The 22,329-nt window shown below is 45.9% G+C and overlaps 1 protein-coding gene across 1 annotated transcript in view; it reads left to right on the forward strand.

The window, feature by feature from the left end:
* Window positions 1-22,329, forward strand: part of KIAA2012 — a gene marked incomplete at its 3' end in the record, with an annotated part of 124,556 nt that overhangs the window by 69,544 nt on the left and 32,683 nt on the right. The window contains 2 exon segments of the mRNA XM_081241611.1: window positions 6,982-7,119; window positions 15,951-16,023. Coding sequence (XP_081097737.1) covers window positions 6,982-7,119; window positions 15,951-16,023 — 211 coding nt within the window.

A 22,329-nucleotide genomic window follows, 5' to 3' on the forward strand; every position in this document is an offset into this window, starting at 1 on the left:
AAACAGAATTCGGAGCTTGTATACAATCTAAGGGTGCAGATGTAGAAGAGGAGAAGCTTGAATGGCAGGAATAACTTAAAGGGCTACAAGTCAATCTACCTACCGTTTCCCCCCTCCTCCACTCCGCCCACCCTCAACCCCCAAGCCCAGGCACCTCAAATATCCTCCATGCGGTCTGGAATTTTGTTTCACTACTTTATGTAATTCTACCTATTGCAGATTCCTTTGGGTTTCTCATATCTCATTGTGGATTGTTTTTTAATTGTTCTCCCTACCCCTAAGGGAACACAGCTGAAGGCTGAGGGGAGGGGGAGGGGCGGGGGTGAAGCAGAGAATTTCGTAGTGAGGACCCCGTCTCCAGCAGCGCCCCAACTCCCCCAGCACATGGCTGCCCAGGAACAGTGAGAGGTCAGAGGACAGGCGGGCAATGGAAGGGAAGGGGGCAGAAAAGAAAAGGATATCTTTCTCTTCTTCCAGCCCTCTGCTATTCCAGCATTACCAGGACTAGTTCAGCTCCTTAGCCCAGCTAAATCATGGGTTAGATCAGTTTTTATGGGCCCATGTGGGAATCAAAGCACCACAGGTAACATTTCTTTTTCTAGTGAAAATTTCATTTTTTTTTACAATGAAATCAGTTTGCAAGTTGAGATTCCCTGTCTCTCAGTTGTCAGATTGGAAAAGTCACACCAGAGCCAACGTAACAAGGAAGTCACACAGTTTGGGGTTAAAGTTTGGGGTTAGAAGGAGCTGGGGACTTGTTCAGATTTCCCACCCTGCACCCCACCACCTCCCATCTCCCCATCTAAGTCTAAAATACGATGTGTCATCTCTCAAATACAGGCAGAGTTCCGGCCTGAATGTAGCCAGACACCCCCTCACAGAAAAAGCTCGTTTCTATCTCCCCTGGGGCAGAAGAGGTCACTATTTTGGCTTAAATTTTTTCTCCTCCAGCTTCTGCTAAGCCAGATAAACAATGATTCTGTTGTGTCAACAAAGCACTTAATTAAACTGAGGACAATATCAGTTAGAACAATGTCAATTAGATAAGATTTACTTCCGGATAGTTGGAGCCTTGGAATTAAAGTCTAAGTCTCCTGGGTTTCATTATTCAAAAGTTCCCTGAAGAAAACACTGAGGTAGTGAGGTAGGGCTTCCCTGGTGGCGCAGTGGTTGAGAATCTGCCTGCCAATGCAGGGGACACAGGTTCGAGCCCTGGTCTGGGAAGATCCCACATGCCGCGGAGCAACTAGGCCCGTGAGCCACAACTACTGAGCCTGCGCACCTGGAGCCTGTGCTCTGCAACAAGAGAGGCCACGATAGTGAGAGGCCCACACACCACGATGAAGAGTGGCCCCCCGCTTGCCACAACTAGAGAAAGCCCTCTCACAGAAACGAAGACCCAAGACAGCCAAAAAAATAAATAAATAAACAAATGTGGGGTTTTAAAAAAAAAGAAAAGAATTTAAAAAAAAAAACACTGAGGTAGAGAAACTGAGGCACAGAAAGCTTAACGAGTTGACAAAAGTCACCACATGAGCCTCTCATAGAAGTTAAGACTAGAGATTGCTGTGTTTCTCTTCCTGGTCCACTGTTTGCTAGCTTTTGGGCTAATGTGTAAATGTTTAGGAGGATGTAAAAATCTCCTCCCATAGAGTTGAGGATGAAGTGGATGAAGACTAAAATTCGTGACAGGAGGGGAACAAAAAAGCTCTTCTCTGGTTTCCAACAAAACTGTACCTCCACCACGCATCCTTGTGGAGCCCTCCTAAAACTGTCCACTCGGCCCATTTCACCAGCACCAAATTGCCTTGAGAACATAAAAAGTGGACCAGGATGTCAGGTGGCCAAGATGAGCAGGATGAACGCAGGAGACAGGCACATGGACCACTGGGCAGACTTGCGGTGGATGGAACCACGCTGTGGTTTGGGGTCCCGTCTGCTCCTCAGAAAGAGGCTGTGCAGGCAGACCAGGTTGTTGAATTGAGATCCTGATGTTCCATCTGGCCTTCTGAAGACTAAAGTTCTCCTGCTTCTCCAGGCCAGGGAAACCTAAACAGAGAGAAGTTCTCAGAGTGGGACTGGGGGTGGCCAGGTGGCTGGCCTTGCACGTGCTGGGTCCCCTCCATATCAACCTGAGCTGAGAGTGTATACAGAGCCCCTGGCCCACTCAGATCCCTCCCCAGTAAGCCCAGTCGTAGGGAGTCCAGCAGAGTTCCATGCCCCACTCAGCCCCACCTATGTCCCCATTCCTACTGCCCACTTTTAGTTCCACAGACTGCCAAGAGCAAGAAATAACAGGGCCTGGGAAGGCCAAGCGCAGGGGAACTTGCCAGACCCCTGAGCTCCTAGCGCCAGGCAGGAGTGACCTTCTCTAGGATTTGGTCCCCACCCTCAGTGACTTCTACATCCCCACCGGGATCCAGAGCCACCCGGAGCCTCACCTTCCGGGAAAGTGGAAGGACAGACTCTCGCCAAGGAGGGGGGCCCGGTGGTCCAAAGAACTGTCTGACTCTTTTCCTTTGGTTTGCTCACAGGAGGGGACAAACACCCTGTGTGCGTAGAGGTTTGATGTGACAACTTGATGGACCACATGAGGGTTTCAGCAAAGGCCTCCCGACCCCACTCTCCATGCATTAAGATAATGGTGGGGTGTGTAGTGTATTTCAGGTCTTGGCTACAGAGGCCCTCCTTCCTTCCGTTTTCCTCCTCCAGCTCAGCTTGCCCACAGGTTCCCAGAGACTCTTGGCAGCTTGCTCTCAGGCAGAATGAAGCTGTGAGCTGTGTGGGAGACAGACAGCGAGAGTGTTGCAGCCTCCTTAATGAGGGACCATAGCTCTTCTTGGAACCACGAAGCCGCAGCTACCGGGATGGGGAACCCCAATTAGAAAGGAGTGGGAGAAGTAAAGAGCTGCCTGCGACAGATCTGTGTCTGTGGTGGCTCTGTGGGACCCGTAGGTGGAGATCTAGCTGCTTGGATTTAGAATCTCCTTTCCTTCTTAAAGTAAGACGTTCGTTCCAGTGACTTCAGAGCCAACCCATGCTGGTGACCCTTCAAACTACACAACTTGAAAGGCGGAGGAAAAGTTATTGGAGAGAGGGTTTCTCCTTGAGTTTGTAGCTCAGATAGTGTAATCCAAGAATAAGAAAGGAAATGATATGTATTTTGTTTAATGGGCGTCCTCTGTTAGTTTTACTACGTTATATATGTGTGTGCAAATGGATATTAGTAAACAGCCGATAGCTCTCTTTTCTTCTGGCTTTCAAGTGAATCACATTATGTTTACAGCAAGATAGTAAACCTGGAGGTCCCATGGCTCAGTCTGTCGGAGCGTAAGATTAGCTCTTAAATTCGTTAACAGTCATCTCCTTTTAAATGTCAGGTAACTTTTAAAATGCCAAGCACTTACACAACTGGCTTCTGTGCAATTCAAATCAGATTTGCCAAATTAATCTTTATTGTTTCATTCCCTGAAGAGAAAGGCTTCCAGGTGTTTTTAGCAGAACATAATAATATTAAAGTATTTACAATACAATGTAGGTGAAGGAATGGGTTTTGATTTTCTGCTAAGCATTTCACCCTTCCATCAGTTTCGTAATCATTCCCACTGAAGCGTACACAGAAAAAAACGAAACAGCTTCAGGCGTCTCCACTTTCTTCTACTTGCCCTGGTTTCCTTCCCTTTCTTGGTGTTTTCTTCTCCCCTCTGCTCCCTGAGGCCTTAACTCCCTCTTACTATTTATCCTGCCATCTTTAAGGCTACAAGAGTTGATTATGATGGCTCTACCATCTAGAAAACAGAGGGGTACCTCACAGGGTCCGGGATGGGGTCAGAAGACTGGGGCAGAACAGGTCTAGATATCAGGAATTCTGCTTTCCTTTTCAAAGAACCCCTCCGAATAATCAGATACAGGCTACACTGACTGCTAAAGATAGATCCTTCCAGGACTGGCCCCTTCTTGTCACCCAGCTCTCTGCTCAAATGTCACTTCCCTAGCGAGGTCTTCCCTGATCACCCAAAGGCAAACCCCATCCCCTCCCGCACCAAACTCCATCCTGTCACCATTTCATTGTCTTCATAGATTTATCACCATCTAAAATCATTCTGCTTATTCATGTGTTTGTTTGTATGACACACACAGTAGCACTCAATAAATATCAGTTAAATGAATAAAGTGAAATGAAAAACCACCCCAATGCATAGCTTTCTTTCCTGCTTTCAACTTTCTTTCTCTCCTCTTACCACTACCTCCCAGAAACCTCTTTAAGTATTTAATCTTCTTTCCTCCCATCTCCCAAACCCCCTTTCACTATCATGTGTTTGTTAGAATACTTGATCATAATAAGCAAAAACAGTACTGCACATTCCAGTGACTATAGAGCCTTCATTGGAAACATTCCATCAAGCCAGAATTGATGGCCCCTTAATGTTAGGGAGATGAGCCATATAATCAAGAGAATTGTTTTATCAAGCGATTTATAGGTCAAGTGATTTGGAGAGACTTTTCTCAAAGCCTCTCAACTCTCCACTCTTTAATCTGAGCCCCACATAAGGAGTTAAAGTAATTCCAGCCATTGGAACTAGTCTTGGCTGTGCCTTTTGTCCTCCGACCTAACACAAAATCTTCTCTTAGAGATAATAGAGAAATTTCCCTCAAATCAGTATTGTCTGATTTCTATTACTCCACCCAGTGATTCATGCGTGGTTTCGGAAGCTAGAAAGCTTGAAATACTTTGTCTGATTCTTGTTTGGACCAAACGCTTTCATTTGATCTAGAAACAGGGAGGGGAGGTCTCACTCTGAGAAGCGAATCAGATATGTAGCTGAGATGACAAAAACTTGGATATGTATTTGTCCAGAAGAATCTTTATCTCTAGCCACATTTCAAAACAAAGGAAAAGGGTGTGGGTGTTCATCGGAATGATGGCTGCTTGTGGGGACCCACGAACTGTTAATCCATCATTAACACTTAAAAGTAATATAAATGTGATGGGAAGGAGAGTTATGCCCAGAGAGACAGCCATCCGTGAGTTAGTCTCCTGAAAATATGGAAATGATCAAATCCACACCCAGGGTGATCTCATGGCACACTAATGTATGTGACCCCAGGAAATCAGCCCTGACAAATAACAAGTAACTTTCCTCTTTGGGAATGAGGAGCCAGTGCTATGCAGAGGACAGGCCTCTGGAGGTCAGCACATGCTTCCTGGAAAGCTGTCTTTCATGCCCTCATTTTTTTTTTTAATTTTTTTCTATTTCTTTTTTTCTTTCTTTCTCTCTCTCTCTCTCTATTTCTCTGTGCCGGGTCTTAGTTGCGGCACACGGGATCTTCCTTGCCGCGTGCAGAATCTTGCCCTCCCTATTTTAACTAAGTTGGGCCATAACATGTAGCTTGCCAGTAATGTTATCATTCCTCTTGTTCTGAAAGTATGTACCAAGTGTGTATTCATTTCCAGACTCTGTGCTGGGTACTGCAGCTACTTGGAAACAGCATAGTTGTGGTTCCTGCCCTCATGGAGCTTACAGTCTAGTGCAGAGGAGAGGTGGCTGTACAAGCATGAGTGTCACTCTGGGCAGCGGTGGGAAGGGCTCAGTTCTCTGGGTTGTCATGGGAAGCACAGATGAGCCAGGCCTGAAGGATGCAGAGGAGTTAGAAGGGAGGGGTGTGTTTCCTGGGGAGGGAAGGGCACGCGGGCAGCCTTGCTCCAGGAACTGAAGCAAGGGTCAGTGTTGATGTCAGCCCTCTGAACTTGCTGTTCCCACAGCGAGGTCAAAACTTCCTGCAGAGAGCCCCACAGAAACTTCCCTCGCCTTCTTGCGGGCTCTGTGCTAACACTGCTCTCTTGCCAGGGCAGGTGGGAAGAGGGGCCCTTGACTGATTAAAATTGCCGCCTCCACCCACCCTCGCCAGCTACTCCTCACTCCACTCTCTGCTTTATTTTTCTCTACATCATGAATCACCTTCAGACATTACTAATGTTCCACCCGTTCGCTTATTATCTCTTCCCCCTCAGTAGGATGTATGTGCAGTTTTCTTGAGAGTGAAGACTTCTGTCTGCTTCTTACACTGCCATATCCTCTCTCCTGGGCATAGAACAAGCATTCAATAAATCTTTGTTGAATGACGGAATGAGATAGGAAAGATAGTCCAGGGCCAGGCAGGAAGGGTCTTATAAGCCTTTTAAGAAGGTTGGCCTTCATCCTGAGGGTAAGGACCTTTGAAGAATGATGTGGTCCAGTTTGCATCCAGAAAGATCACCTAGGTTGCAGTATGGGGCATGGGCTGGAAAGCAAGTTCAGATTATACTTTGTCGTGCTCTGAGGCATGACACCATTTGCATGTTGTGGCGACAGGAGATGGGAGAGCCCCCAGGGCCTCCCAGACTCCTCCAACGGCCCACTCTTCCTTCCTTCTCTGCTAGATTTGTTCAAATCACCCTTTCTAACACATCAAATACATTTTAAATTTGGAAATAAACTGGAATCTTGATATAACTTTATTTGCTGCAAGGCAGGTGTGATAACTATTCATAGAAGCTGTAGATGTATCAAAAAAGACCTCATTAAAACAGGAGTTTCAGGCAGTCCATGATTCCGGCTCTACCGTTTAACAGCTGTATGGCTTTGGGCAAGTGACTTAACCTCCCAGAGCCTCCAGCTCCTCATCTGCAAAATGGGAATAACAATACGTGCCTCACAGGGTTGTTGAGAGGATTAAATAAAATGAGTACTACCCTCGAACATAATAAGGTCCCTTTTCCCACTTTCCCACTACACCGACCCCAGGTATGAATTATTAACCAAACTCGGGTTATTCTCTATACATATGGATCCCCTGTGTCTTCCATGGTAAAAATAGGTGTTACAATGAGTGTTCCAACGATGAAGAATTGCTTTCTATAAATATTTGGGGATTCGGACTAGCTCTTGTCACACTGTGTATCATTCCTATGAACGTTGGGCTTTCTGCTTCTCTTCGCAGGGAGCCCAGCAGTCCTTGGAGGCAGCAGCTCAGAAGACAGGAGAGCCTCCAAGTCGTATAAATAAAGGGCTGATGTGTTCAGACAGAAGAGAATTTCACACGCGTAAGCTGCACATCGACATGACGCCGTTCCTGAAGGTGATCTCACACTGAGAAGACTAGGGGTTTTATAGACACACACACACACAGGAATTCCAGTTAATGCACTTCTGCATGGTACAAAAACAGCTTCAGAAGTCCCTCGGAGATCTTGCTTTATCAGAAGGGACAGAAAAGAGGCAGTTTGTAGCAGATGAAGAGAGAACAAATTAGGACAGTAATCGCAGGCAGCCATCGGGGACAAATCAGTTGGGTGTCTGGTTTGGTTGGGGGAGGACAGGGAACAGAGAGGAGAAAGGATAACCTTGAACCACTCATAAAACAGGCAAATATCGTTCATTTTATCTTGACAGTAGCTAAAATAACTGTTACTGTTTTACCACCGTCGCTTGGTAGAGCTGATATTCCTACTACGGGGAAGACTAATTCTTGAGTTAACCATTTAGAAGGCAACTGCCAATCCTCTTCTGGATGCCTGACCCTGTTTTCTGCTCTCTAGGAGTTCATTACTCTCCCAAGCTCAGCTTTGTATCCAGCTTAGGGTACTGAGAGTTTCTGTGGTGGGGATGGCATGTGTCCATCTTTGCAATATGCCTTCCTGCCCCAGCATCTAACAGCACCTGGCACATGGAAGACACTTCCTAAATGATCCACAGATTGACCCCCTTTTCATCCCACAGCTCTCTGACTTAAAACCTTCTTCCTCCCCATTCTTTGCCCCCTCGGAGGTGAATGAACAGGAAATATATGACCTTGGAATATATGAAACTGATCAGGAACAAAGCGAGTCTTGGCATGGAAGGATCTCAGATCCTTCATCCTACCCTCGAGGACAACATCCCAGGCCCTTGATAAGAAGTGACTGAGAAAGACAGGAACAGAGGAGAAGAAACCAAATACTCATAGGGCTCTTGATGGTGGCACTATCCAGTGCTATAGACTGGCAGGGACTTCCAAGGTCGTGAGGGTCACCCTCCTAAACTCACTGATCCGAAGTTCTTAGGTTACATCTTCTTTGGACGACCCCAATCCCAGCTCTGCAAGGTGGGGCTTTGTTTAAGAGTCATGTATTTGCCCCAAATCTGTCTCTCTCCATGGCTGGGCTCTGCTTTCCTGTTTCCTCTTAGATAGGCTCTTTCCCCATGGTTGCAAGATAGCCATGAGCTTCTGTTTTCTAAATCGTTGGCCCAACTTGGGTCACATGCCCATATGCAAATGAATCGCCATGGCCAGGGGAATGGAATACTCTGATTTTCCCCAGCCTGGAGCCACAGGAACTCATAGGAGGGAAGGGAGGAGTGTCTCAAAAAGGAAAAAAAGAAAACCTAAAAGTTGAATAAGAGAATGATTCTGGGGAGCAAAACAAAAGATTTTTGCTACAAGTATTCAAAATAATTACCTTGATTCATTACTCATTGTATTAGCTTGCTAGGGTCACCACAACAATGTACCACAGATGGACGGCTTAAACAACAGAAATTTATTTTCTCACAATTCTGGAGGCTCGAAGTCCAAGTTGAAGGTGTCAGCAGAGTTGAATTCTTCCGAGGCCTTTCTCATTGCTTGTGTCAATAGATAGCCATCTTCTCTATGTGTCTTCACATGGTCCTCCCTCTACACGCAGTCTGTGTCCTAATCTCCTCTCCTTATAAGGACACCAGTCATATTGGATTACAGCCCACCCTAACGACCTCATTTTACCCCTTTAAAGATCCTGTCTCCAAACACGGTCACATTCTGGGGTACTGAGGGTAGACTTCAACATATGAATTTTGGAGGAACACAGTTCATCCCAAAACACTTATATTAATGAAACTATCCTTTTCGTTTACTTAGCAACAGTTGAGTTCTTCCCTCAGGGCTTGAAGAATTATGGTTGGTACTTCCTGGGATGAGATATCATCATTACCACTATTCCATTCATTCAACCCATAATGAGCATCTACTACCTAATATGTGTCTGGCACTTTCTGGGCATTTGAGATACAACAGCATATATGTTGCTCCAGGCAACATATATAGTAAATTGATAATTGCTATGGAAATAAGAAAATATTTATGGAGCCTCTAGAAGCTGCAAGTGAGGAATTTTACAATAATTTTTTGTGTATTTAGTGTCCACAGTGCTTTTGTGTTACACTTTTTCATCCAGCAATTTTGGCATCCTTTTCCTTATAGAAGGAAAGGCATTGTTATCCCTAAGGCCCGCTTTCCAGTCCACCCTTTTCAAGACTCACAGAAATTGTAACTTAGCCTGCTTCTACATGAGACTCACGGGGACACGCTAGACTTTCTGACTCCCAGACCAGTCCTTGCCCCAAAGACTATATCTTTTCTTGCAAATGTTCAGTGTTAACAGCTCCCCCTAGATAGACCTTCTCCTTGTTGACACGGTAGCTCCCAGATTCTTAAGGAGTGCCTTGTAGAGAGGCACAAATCTCAGGATTGTACAGCAAAGGATGGAGAGTTCAAATCAAGAAAGGCATACAGGCTGTCTAATTCAGTCTACACATTTCATTTGTGCGTTTCCTGCCTAGTCACAGGACATTTCATTCATTTTTGCCTGGTGCGTGTTGGAAGCAGTACACATTTCAGGGGATGAGGGTAAGAAATAAAAATATTGAGGCAGAAAAGGAAAATGGAAAGAGATGTAAGTAATCACAATTGCTAACATAAATGAACACTTACTCCGTGCCAGGCTTTGTTCTAAGTTTTACAGACAAGAACTCATTTAACTCAAAAAACTAATCTAAGAAGTAGATAGCGTTATCCCATTTTACAGATGAGAAAATTAAGGTCTTGAGAGCTGAAGTAACTTCTCAAATGACATACAGTTGGAATATGGCAGAAACAAGATTCAAAGTCAGGCAGCCCTGCTCCGGATCCCATGTTTTCAACACTGCAGACCCCAACTGAGTCCTATCCAATCAAAAGCACTACCTACCACATTAGCTAAGCATCCAGCACAGCTCCTTCTAGAAAATTCCATCCCTGTGCACTCATCCAGTCTGCTGCAGGAATATTTTCTGACTCTCCAGGACTCTGCCCTTCCCCTCACTCCCACCTGCATTCTGTGGACCCAACATAAAGCTTTCTCTCCCAATGATCATCCACTTTCCTTCAGACAACATATATTGAGCATCCATTGTATATCAGACACTGTGCTAGGCACTGAGAATACAGAGATGAATCATCTCCATCCCTGGCCTTCCAAGGAGCCTATAATCTAAGAGGAAGATAAACAAAGAAGCAGATAATATCAGCACAGTGTTGTGGCAGAGGCAGGCGCAGGTTGCTATAGGAGAGACTCATTCATTTCTCAGTTATTACACGTGGAATCCTCCTCAAATTTAAAAACCTCTTGATAACACTGAAGGCAATGCTATTAGCCCATTTTATAGGATAATCTGTATCATGCTTAGACTTGGGGAAACACGATTGATCCAGAGTACATCTGGGTTCACGTAAAAATTGAACCATGTTTTTAAAAAATCTATTTTTGAAAAAGAAATGGTAATTGATGAATAAATTAAGGTAGAGATTTTTTTTCCCCAGGAATTTTAATAAATTATCAGGGTTAGTTCGTGGTAGTGGGGAAGAAAATAGCAATAATGCCAATTAATGCTAGATACAGAATTGAATATGCTTATACTCAACATTGACATCAAAGAGTGTGTATGTTATGCCCAGAAGATGTGAAGAATGAGAAATAAGTTCCACCTCACAGCATTCACACAGGCAGTTATCACTTGGTACCCTCAAATCAAGGCAGAGGAGCCTGCCTGAAATCAGGTACTTCGAGCAGTCCCCTGCCCCTGGTTTGGGGCCAGCCCTGTGTTTTACTTATGCAGGCAGGTGTGGGCACATGCCACCAAGCAGAGGATGGCTGTCACTGCCACTGAATCCTGTGGTCATGTGGGGAAAGGACAGCATGGATTTCAGTGAGAAGAAGTAACAGCAAAACAATGTTGGGCTCAAGATGTTGTCCTAAGATGGAGCAGGCCCCTCAGGAGGCAAGTTCTAGTGCCTAGAGCCCTTGAAACCAGCTTTGTTGACCACCGGCAGGAGAGCTGCAAAGGGATCACAAGCTGGTTTCGAGATGCAATGATTCAAGGACACCTGAATAATAATTTCGCCAGGAAAAATTTTCAGGGCATTGAGTCTGTTACAGTTCCCAAAGAAAGAAGCCCAGGATTAAGTAGACTATTATCAGTATTAAAGTATCTGACCAGCAGTTGGGAAGCCCTGGGTTTTCTCTGACTCTGAGTAACCTTGTAATGCACCTGGGATTCCGCTGCCTCTTTAGTAAAATGGAGATAATAATGCTGGGACCTCCATACCTGCCTCTCAGCAGTGAGGTGAGAATTACATGAAATAATAATTTTCAAAGAATGTTCACATCTATAAAGGGTTCAGTTCACAAAGAGAAAGAAAGAAACATTCACTGGTCCCTGCTGAGAGCCAGGCCTCTCACATATTAAACCTTATTTAATTTCCCCAACCCCCTTCCTGTTAAGTGTGCAGTTCGCCACCATGCAAATGAGGAAACTGAGGATTGGCGAGATGAGAGGACCAAGGGTGACGTGGCTGGCAGCAGAGGGAACTAGGATTCAAAGCCACCAAACCCACAATTCCTGATATTGATGAGGCCTATCTGTTCTGTTCCTGAGAAGAATTTAATTGTACTTCTTTGTTCTGGCTTCAGAACCTGGGAGAGGAGAAGAGACAATATTTTAATAACACAAGGTACCTTATGACTTTCATAAATCCGTTTTCTCTATTAAAGAATAGGTGTGGGATCTTTTTAATACACAAGAGAAGTTGTACAACCTTAAAGCTGACACTCACAAATGAGACACTGATTTCCTTCCAGCATTAAGAAGGCATTGAAATTAGTCATTTAGATGCATGTGTTACGTATGTTACACAGAATGTCCAAATGTATTTTCCTAATTTAGCTTTTCAAGAACTCGTACAAAATTTATCATTACCCCCATTTCACAGATGGAGAGGCTGAGGTTCAATGATAGGTCATACAGCACATACAGGCCCCTGGAGCCCCGCCTCTGGCTCCTGTATTCCCCATCCTCCCAGCCGTTCCTTCCCGAAGCCTCTGTGAACCTAGAAGTACCATGCTCAGATAGGGCGCTGTGTGTGAGGGGTGAGGGCAGGACCAATGGAAGGTTCTCCAAGGACAGATGAGAACTTCAGGCCACCTGGCCCAGCCCCTGTCAGTTGAAGAAACTGAGGTTCAAGGATTAAGTACCTTGCGTGACCTGTAAGTCATGAAGTACAGGATCAGGGCTTCAGGGCAGGCAGTCTGACTCCAGGATCTGCACCACAACCACTCAGGCAACGGTCTCTCTTGTCTGGTTTCAGTGCTACAGTTTGTGTTTACAAAGTGTTTGTTACTATCCCCATGCACCCCACCCCGCCCCAGACCTATAACACCACCCTGTTGCCAGCGCTCTTTCTAAATACAGCTCAGTCATACCACTGGTTTGCTTGAAATTCCCTACCACGTCCCCGTTGGCCTTCCGGTTAATTCTGGCATCAAACATGTATTTCTTTTATAAATAGAAAAATAGAACAAATGAATGTCTTTTTAAAACTCCAGACTGCGACTTGGAAGATCTGGCCCGTGTCTGATTCCCACCGTCCGGGCCCTGCAGCCACACCAGAATGTGCCCCCCAGCCAGCACATGCTCCTTCCTCTGCGGGAACTGCCCTAACCTCCCCTTCTCTGCAAGACTTCGCACCATGTCCACTGGTAAACCAACCTTCCCAGCCTAACTTAGCTTCACCTCCCGCGAGGTCCTGCAGAAACCTGTCATAATCTGTCACAGCTTTTATCACACTGCATGGCGACAGTGAGATGTCCTGTTTCTCTACAAGTCACTGAGCTTCTTACAAATAGATCTTTCAGCTTTGTGCCCCCGGCGCCCGGCACAGTACCTGGCACGCAACAGACACCCAATAAATATTCATAAGCCAAATGTAGAGATGAAGAGCAAATGACTTGGCCAGAATAACAGAGCTGGGATTTGACTTTTCAGTCCTTCAGCTTGATTTGTTCACTCACCAAGTATTACTGCCTGTGTTTCAGTCACTACCTCTGTAACTCATTACAAGTGACAGGCTGCTGCCACGGTTTAGTTTTAGTTTTTTCAATTCAAATCTTGAATCCGAAACATACTCAGGAAGTTTAAACAATTTAAGTATAAAAGGGTATGTCTCCCAGCTGGGTTCCCTCCCCCTTGGACACCACTGTTGCTAGTTTCCTGGGTACCCTTCCTGAGTTGTAGTAAGCATACACAGGCCAATACAGGTAGAAAAAGAGACAGAGATATTTTATACATGTTTTTATATATTATACACATTGCTCACAGTCTTACTTTTTTTTACTTAATATATCTTGGAGTTCTGTTAATTCATTAAGAGATGCTTCTTAATGGCTGCATTGTATTCCATTGTGTAAATTACCATAATTCATTTTGTGGGGGTTTTTTTGGTTTTTTTTTTTTGCGGTACGAGGGCCTCTCACTGTTGTGGCCTCTCCCGTTGCGGAGCACAGGCTCCAGACGCGCAGGCTCAGCGGCCATGGCTCACGGGTCCAGCCGCTCCGCGGCACGTGGGATCCTCCCGGACAGGGGCACGAACCCGTGTCCCCTGCATCGGCAGGTGGACTCTCAACCACTGCGCCACCAGGGAAGCCCTGACCATAATTTATTTAACACATCCCCCATTGATGGGATATGTAGGTTGTTTCCAATCTGTTGCAACGAATGACCTTAGGTATAAGTCTTTTCACGTGTGCTTGTATATGTAAAAAAATTAGTTTTTTGACACTTTTCTAAGCAACAGGCAGAATGTTGTGTTTTTTTAAGACCTCGCAGCATGGTTTGTGGGATCATAGTTCCCTGACTAGGGATTGAACCCAGGTACCCAGCAGTGGAAGGGCAGAGTCCTAACCACTGGACCACCGGGGAATTCCCCAGACTTTCAAATTAAGACTACTGTATTTCTTTTTCTAACAGGAACTCATCAAAAGATTCTTCCCAAATCCCCAACTCTCTCTGCCTCCGTCTCCCCATCTGTGAAATGAGAAGAATATTTCTTGTCCCTGAAGGCCCATAGCTGCATGTTGTTAAGACTCAAGTTTTATTCTTCTGAGCTTTGAAATTCTTCCAAAAGAGGAAGCTTGTTTCTCCCTTTTAATCCAATTTCCTGTTAGACTAGAAGGATTTATAAACAGAATTTTTAAAAATTTATCTCTTTTCTAGTCTTCTAACTTTGCACTTTACCGGACTGAGGCAGGTTTTTCCTGCAATCATTTTTTTAAAACATTTCCATTTATTCAGAGATGATTTTTTTTTTTTTACTGCATCAGGCCAAATGTGCTTTGTCTCCAAAGAGATAAATGCAAAAGAAAGAAAATTACTTAGCTGCCTTAGGTTTTTTTACGTTACGTCAGAATATCTCATCAGCTGCAAACACTAAGCTAACAAGTGAGAAACACACGGGGTAAAAAGCCATCAAGCAAGAAGAGAATGTCAAACAAATTAGCAGATAACTGTGTCTTTCCAAAGCAGCTGGGGTATTTGATAATAAAGAGGAAAACTGTCAACTAAAGGGTGAGGAACTTTAGTCCCAGGAGAGGCTTCTAGGGTCCTCAGATTCCTTCTCCACAGCTGAAATGAAGCTGTGGATTAAGCAGAGATCCAGGTGACAAAGGCCAAGAGCTGGCCTCATCAAACACTGAGGGCTTTACTTGAGTCACTGACTCTACCTGCCACGTTTCCTTGACAACTGAAGAGCTGTTCTTCCAATCCTCTAGAGAAAACCCATGGTTCTCAATCCTGGCTGCATGACGGAATCACCCAAGAAGCCTTAAAAATGCCTCAGCTCCAGAAAGTCTGACTTTAACATTTGGGGTTAGGTCCTAGGAATCTTTTTTTTTTTTTTTTAAGCTTCACAAATAATTCTAAGATGCAGCCAGGGTTGAAGACCATCATTATAGAGATTTCTGGGTGCTGGGATTGCAAGCAGCTTGTGTGACTCAGAGAAAGAAGGAAGAGGGGATTCCATGTGATAAGAAACCTAATCTGGGGACTTCCCTGGTTGGCACAGTGGTTTAGAATCTGCCTGCCAATGCAGGGGACACAGGTTCGACCCCTGCTCTGGGAAGATCCCACATGCCGTGGAGCAACTAAGCCCCTGCGCCACAACTACTGACCCCATGTGCCACAACTACTGAAGCCTGCACACAGCAACAAAGACCCACCGCAGCCAAAAGTAAATAAATAAATTTATTTTTAAAAAAAGGAACCTTATCCGTGGTAATCCTGGAAACTCTACAAAAGGCCAGTCTGATCCTTCTGCTGCCCTGCTTTAAACCCTCAGTGCCTTCCATTTGTTTTCAAGGTAAAGGCCAAAATCCTTAAACTACCTCCAAAGCCCTGAGGGTCTGAGTCCTCCCCACCCTTCCCACTTCACCCCATCTCTGCTCTGGTCACACTGAACCTCCTTCAAGTCCCTAGAGGTACCCTGTTGCCTTCTGCCAGTTGGCCTTTGCCTGTGACATTCTTTTTCCCACATATGCCAGGCATGGAGCACTGCTCTGATGGGTGGGACAAGCCTCCCACAGAGGAGGACAGATAAGGACAGTGCTCAAGGCCACTGCTAAGCCCACCTGGCTCTTCAGGGCCCTTTGCGCTGGCAGCAGAATTCTTGGACACAAGTTAAAACAGATAGACAAAGAAGAAGAGACAACTAAGAAAACTGGACCCGCTTTTACTAAAGGGCATGGACCCTAGGAGTGCTGGCACTTATTTTGTCTTATGTATTTATTGTTGTTGTTAACCTAACAGGAAAGTGGAGATGAACTGGACTATCATGAAGAACCTGAAGGACCCCTCAGAGAAAATCATCCAGAACCTCAAGGTAGAAACAGCTGGGTTGGGTTTTATAGTCTGATTGCAATAATTGTGGGATGAACTTCGCAGTGTTCAAAGACGTTAATGAGGAATGACCCTTCCATTTCCTCTCAGGTCATGGGTTGGAAGTCAGAATACAGACTCTGATGTTCTCTTAATGTATCACAAGCCAGCTGATAATAACATGCTTTTATGTCCTTGGACTTATTGAAAGATTTATTTCCTGCCAGCAGCTGCAGATTGATAGAAGAGAATGGAGACTTTGGGGCATTACAAAAAAGATCCCACAGGCACCTCTACCTCTGGCTTCTCCTGCTTTCATAGGCTCTTGGATATGCAAGTGAGGGAGCTGAGGTTCTCTGCCTGGAGGGTTAACATTCCACAGAGGGGGGGGACCAGCATCTTTAGAGACCCAGCCCGTGTCACCCACAGCTCTGGGTGGCCAGAGCTGCCTGAGTGTGACTTCCTCCAAAAATGATGCTGCATTTGATAATGATGATGATTCTTGGAAAGACAGGGCCCACAACTGGGCTTTTTGGCATAGTTCATAGTTTGATACCCTGAACTAGGCTCTAAGCTCTTCCCTGGGGGCACCTGGGCATGCTACAGGATGCTGCAGTTAGCTAGTCCCAGGTAGCAGAGCTGGTCTTTATCCCTATTGCTTCTCGCAGGAGTCGAAACAGATGTGTGAGAGATGTATTCTCAAGGAGTGGATGCAGGGCCTGCCAGCCAGTTGCGCTTGTCGTTTGCTGTACAAAGGCGTCCAGCAGAGGGAGCGAGAGGGGCTGAAATCCAGCCTGTGCTGCGCAGCCTGAGCCACGCGCTCCAGCACTGGGTGCATCCACCCAAAGGAGGCTCCGTTCCCTACTTGGCCCTTCTACTGGAATGCCTTTCTCTAAGTCATATGAGGTGCTCTATATAGGCTAGCAGCAGCGGATCTGGGCAGCCGAGTAGAGAGCCTGGGCTCTGGAATAGGACTACCTCTGCCTTCACATCCCCGCCTCAGTGTCCTCAACTGAGGTTGAAAACAGTACTGCCCTCATAACGTTGCATGAGGAATAAATGAAGTAATTCATGCACCACAGCCCTTTAGTGCATGTTAATCTCAGCTTGGCCATCACAATGAATAAGTATCTACCCTCTCATGGTCACAGTTTACCAGTCTATGAAATGACACTATGATTCTTCCTATCTCATCTGGACCCCCACGGGGTGAGAGAGACCATAGAGCTCACTGGAGATAAATGTGCAAAGTCATGGATTGGGGATTTCACCCTAACCTGATCTTTTTCTGTTTATATCTTTTACTATTTCTTTCAGTTGACACTCCAAAAAAATTAATTTTTATACTCATTACAATTAATTTTTACACTCATTTTAAAAGATTTCACTGTTTCTGGATATCAGACAGTAAACTATTATGGTAGCCTGATCCCTGTGTTCGGTCAAACTTTTAAGCAAGGTTTCTGCTGACATAGGTCTCTCGCCACCTCCATTTCCAAAGCTGAGTGACAATAGCCAGGGAAATGTGTTCCAGTCTTCAGATCTTCCATATCGTAAATCACATATCTAGATTGTGAACACCGAAGAGGCCCCAGGGTCTTGGCCAAGTGCAGTGGAGGTTTTAGGCAGCGTAGAACACGGCCAAATCTAAGCAACGACGAAGTCAGTCAAAACAGATTTCCTGTCTCCTGACAGAGAGAGAGAGTCCCAGCTGAGTTCCATAAAGGTTATTCAGACAGTCTTTAACGCAGTGAAATATCACCACAGAAAATTAAAGAAGGCATTTGCCTGTCCCGAATGATAAATGCTAATGTTTAAAAAGAATTTCAAATCTTTGAAGGGAAAAAAAGGCGGGAGTGCCAAGGAATTTTTTTTTTTAACTATTTAAGGATCAGTTTTCCCTTCATAGATCTTACGACTGATTGTCAGGATTTTTTTCCTACTCTAAATTAAGTAGTGATCTATAAGATTAATTATAAGCAGTGAGCCGGGGCCACATCCAATGAGAAAAGCATGAGTCTTGGACTTGGTGAGAATACAGTATGCAAGTTTTCACAAGACAGGTCAAATCAGCAACCTCCAAATCAGAGAGGGTTTGGGAAATTGCTCATTTTAAATACAAAACTTTTCTTTCTCCCTCTCTTTCCCACCCCCAAAGTCCAAGGAAAGAACATAATTTCCATTCTTGTTTCAGTTCTTGTTTATTTACTAGGCCAACGGTTCTCAGACTTCCGTGTGCCTCAGAACCACCTGGAAGGCTTATAAAAATAAAGATATCTGGGCCCTGCCTCCAGAGTTTCTGATTCACTAGATCTGGGCTGAGGTCATAGAATTTGCAATTTTATTAAGTTCCTCAGTGATTCTGAGGCTAGTGGTCCAAGGACCACACTTTGAGAACCACTGCCCTGAGCATTGCTTCCAGAATTTAGTTCTCTGAATTTGGCAGTGACTCAATTTAATCTGTTCTTTTAAACGTAATGGGAGTAGGAGGATGGGAGGACACTGTTTAGGCAGCATCACAGTGATCAAGAGCATCTATTATCAAGTCTGAGTCCCGGGGCTCAAATCCTGGTTCCACTACTTACTCACTGTGTGGCCTTGAGTAAGTTACCAAACTTCTCTGGGCAACTTTTTTCTACATCTGTAAAATGGAGATACTAATAGTATTTATCTTGTGGGGTGGTTGTGACATAAAGGAGTTAATACATGCAATGTGCTTATAAGAATGCCTGGCACACAGTAAGTGCTCACTAAAGGTTAGGTATTAGTCTGTTTCTTAAAAACCTTAATTTTAGTAGCCTTATCAGGAGAGACTTGTTCTAAGTTGATAACATGATGTAACATGATGCCTTATTTACTTTCCAAGTCGGTCTCAATTGCAGGGAGTGGAGGTGGGATTGCTTGCTCCTGGGGCACTGACTAAGTCCTCTGCGTAAGTCCTCCTCTTACTTAAGTCCAGGGGTGGGCAACAGACCCAATCTGAATGAGGTTATGTTGCGGTAGTGACATAACCCCTTGGAATGTGGCAGAGCTTAAGATATTATCAATAGCTTTGAGAGATTTGGGGAGCCCTGCATGAGTGCAGAGGACGCCTAATGAGTAGCCTGAAACAATGGGGGGTGGGGGACAAAAGGCAAGTCTCACAGAAAACCTTAGAAACCAATGAGCCATTTCTATTCTACCAGGGAAAAAAAGGCTCCGGGCGTCATTGCTTTATTCAAGAGACAGACATGTAGCAGTTAGGACGTTGGTTCTAACAAAGACCAAAATAAAGTGACTGCAAACAAGGCGGAAGTTTTACTTCTGTCTCGTGGAAGAGTCCAAGCTGGCAGGCAGGCGGTAGGACAGCTCCGCTCCACAGGGCTGTCCAGGGACCCAGGCTCTTTCTCTCTTATCATCTCTCTGCCACCCCCTTTGCTATCACCCTTGTCTGCATGGTCAAAGCTGGCTCAGCTTTTCCCTCACCCTGCAGGGCAGGAGAGGAAAAGGCACAGCTGACTTTTAAGGACCTAATTCTGGACTTACACCTCTTCCACCTCTGCTCATGTCCGCTGGCCTCTTACAAGTGAGGCTGGGGAATAAAGTCTCTTGCTGGGCGTTCACGTGCCAAGCTAAAGCTTGAGGGGAGTGAACATTAGGTGGCAGTTAGCATCTCTGCCACGTGTGGGTAGACGGCTCTGTCTTGCAGATGCTACCACTTTCCTACCTCGTGGACTCAGAGTCACCATGGTGGGTCATTTCTCTGTTTGCTGCAGACACCATGCGTGTTTTAGGCGCCCCCTCTGTGACTTGCCTGAGCATCCCTGTTTCCTCCATCGGTCTTTACAGCGTCAAAGGGAGAGCTAAAACTTATAACGCATTTGTGAGTTTGCCCGATCACTTTGAAAAGTGCAGAGACTCCTGTGAGGCTTCGGTGCTGTCATTTCCACTGACACTAGTGGGAGCTGCCTAAGGATCCAGACACCCTTCTTTGACAACAAGCCCCGTATGAGGAAGTGGCCAATACCAGCTGTTCTCCATTGCCCTCTCTATCACTTGACGACACTGCCACTTCCCCCAGAGCACCGAAGCGTAATTCAATTTCACACATGCTTATTGGGCAACCACTAAGTACCACTTTATAGCCCATGTGTTATGTACGTTTCTTGAGGACAAGGACTGCGCCTTAGGTAGCCAGGCCTAGCAATGTTCCATAGATGAATGAATCCAATGAATGGAGGAATGAATGAGTATTCAAGAGGTTCAGAGATGACAAAACCAAGGTTCCTACCCTCAAGAGCTTGCAGTGAACACTCAGCTTTGGGCCTGGCACGCGCCCTGTGAAGAAACAGTGCCTGCAAGGCTTAGTAAGGTCCAAGTCCTCCAAAAGGGGTGCCCTCACAGACCCAGAGCCACCAGCCAGGACCTGCATCTCCACCAAAGACACAGAAGCAGCCAACAGGGGTCGTGAATGAATAACACTGCTGGGGAAGGACGAGCAGGTAAGGAGGGTGCTGGCCCCCCTGGCTTCTAGGTGAAGGGCCCACTAGCTGCCATGCCTTCATTAACCCGACAGGACTGGTCTCATCAGCGGCTAGTGCACTAAGTAGTTACATCATAGTAGAGCTAGAAGGTGAGACTCACTGGTCTAGACCCTTTCTAGCTAGAACCTGGGGGCTTGTTAGAAATGTAGAATCTGGGGTCTCACCCAGACCTACCTGTGCTTTAACAAGACCTTCAAGGGACTCATGTGTCCATTATTATTTGGGAAACCCTGAAATAGACTCACTGAGGACCCTGGGTTTCAGATTCGACAGATATCAGTTCAGTCACCAGCTCTGCCCATAGTCTAGGACACATAACTTCTCTGGGCTGTGGATTCCTTTTCCATAAACCATGGCAGTGGGTTGGATAATCTCTCAGTCCCCATCCCACCCTCATGCTCTTTGCATCTATGACTCACCGGGGTTGCACAGTGATAAGCGATAAGCAGCAGAGCCAGGACTGGGGCTGGGCCTTCTTCCCAAGCTCCTTCCACTACACCCGCTCCCAGAGAAAGCCAGCCACCATTTCAGTGTGTCGCACATAAAGCTCTGCCACCCCAGTCACCCTTGGGTGGGCCCTGACCAAGAAAGTCTGGAAAGAGACCAGCAGTCCCCATGCTGCACGGGGGCCCAGGCTCAGCCACAGTGGCCAGTGAGAGCCCAGCGGGTCAAGAATGAGAACACAGTCTTCACCACGGTCCTCCTGTAAGGGCATGAGGCCGCAAGAGACCTGCTGGCCTCTCTAGGCTTCCACTTCCTCATCAGAAAATAACAAAACTGATCTTCCAATCTCTTCGTCTCATTTCCTATGACTCAGTGACCTTGGGATTGTTTCTGTTAAGGGGAAGAGTGGAAGTCTCAGTGTTAGCGCTGAGACAGCTCCAGGGTTCAGACCCCAGGTTTGAGCCTTCTTAGGTCTTTAACCGCTCGCTGCATGAATGGAAATTGCCTTCATTTACTTAGGGACCATTTGCTGATCCCCTACTGAGTGCCAGGCCCTCTGTGGTTGGATGAGACACACTCCTTATGAAGCTCCCACTCTAATAGAGGAGCCAGACCTGGGCAGGCATGGTTAGAACCATCTCTGTATTCAATGTGTTTAGTGCTCCCAGAGAACACAAGAAGGACAACTGATCCAGACCAGCATGGGAGAGACGGGGAAAAGTCAGGGAGGGCTCCCTGGAGGAGGTGATGCTGGATATGATGGAAGGAGTTTAGTGAACCCAGAGTGCATTTGCAGTGAAGCCATTAAGACAGGGGTAGCAGTTCACACTCACTGTGTGCCAGGCATCAGGCTAAGCATTTTCTATAAATTGTTTCATTTAATTTATAACAATCCTGTAAAGAAGGAGCTCTTATTATCTGCATTTGCCAGATGAGAACACTGAGGCACAGTGAGGTTAAGGAACATGTCCTTGGCCACAGAGCTGGGCAGAGGCGAGGCTCCAGATCTGACTGACCTCCCAGACTCCATCTGTAGAGATCAAGTCTGGCTGTTAACAGTTACCAAAAGAAGCGTTTGCGGATGCTGGAGTTCTGGTAGGTAAAGGGCGAGAAAGCAAAAAGGTCAAGGAGAAATAGAGAAGAAATGCTTCACACACATATAAAGTGGAGAAATCGGAATGAAGAGAACCTTCAGGCAGGTTTTTCAAAAAGAAAAAAAAAAAAAAGTGTGGCAAATCGGGGGAGCGAGGAGAGGACGAAAGGTCCCAGCAGGCGGCGGCGGGGCGCGCCTTCCATCGTCTCCCGCCCCCCACCGGCGGCTCCAGGGGCCGGCGGCGCCCGCT

This window comes from Mesoplodon bidens (genome assembly GCF_964165515.1).
Source record: "Mesoplodon bidens genome assembly, chromosome: 8".
In the NCBI taxonomy this organism is placed as follows: Eukaryota; Metazoa; Chordata; class Mammalia; order Artiodactyla; family Ziphiidae; genus Mesoplodon; species Mesoplodon bidens.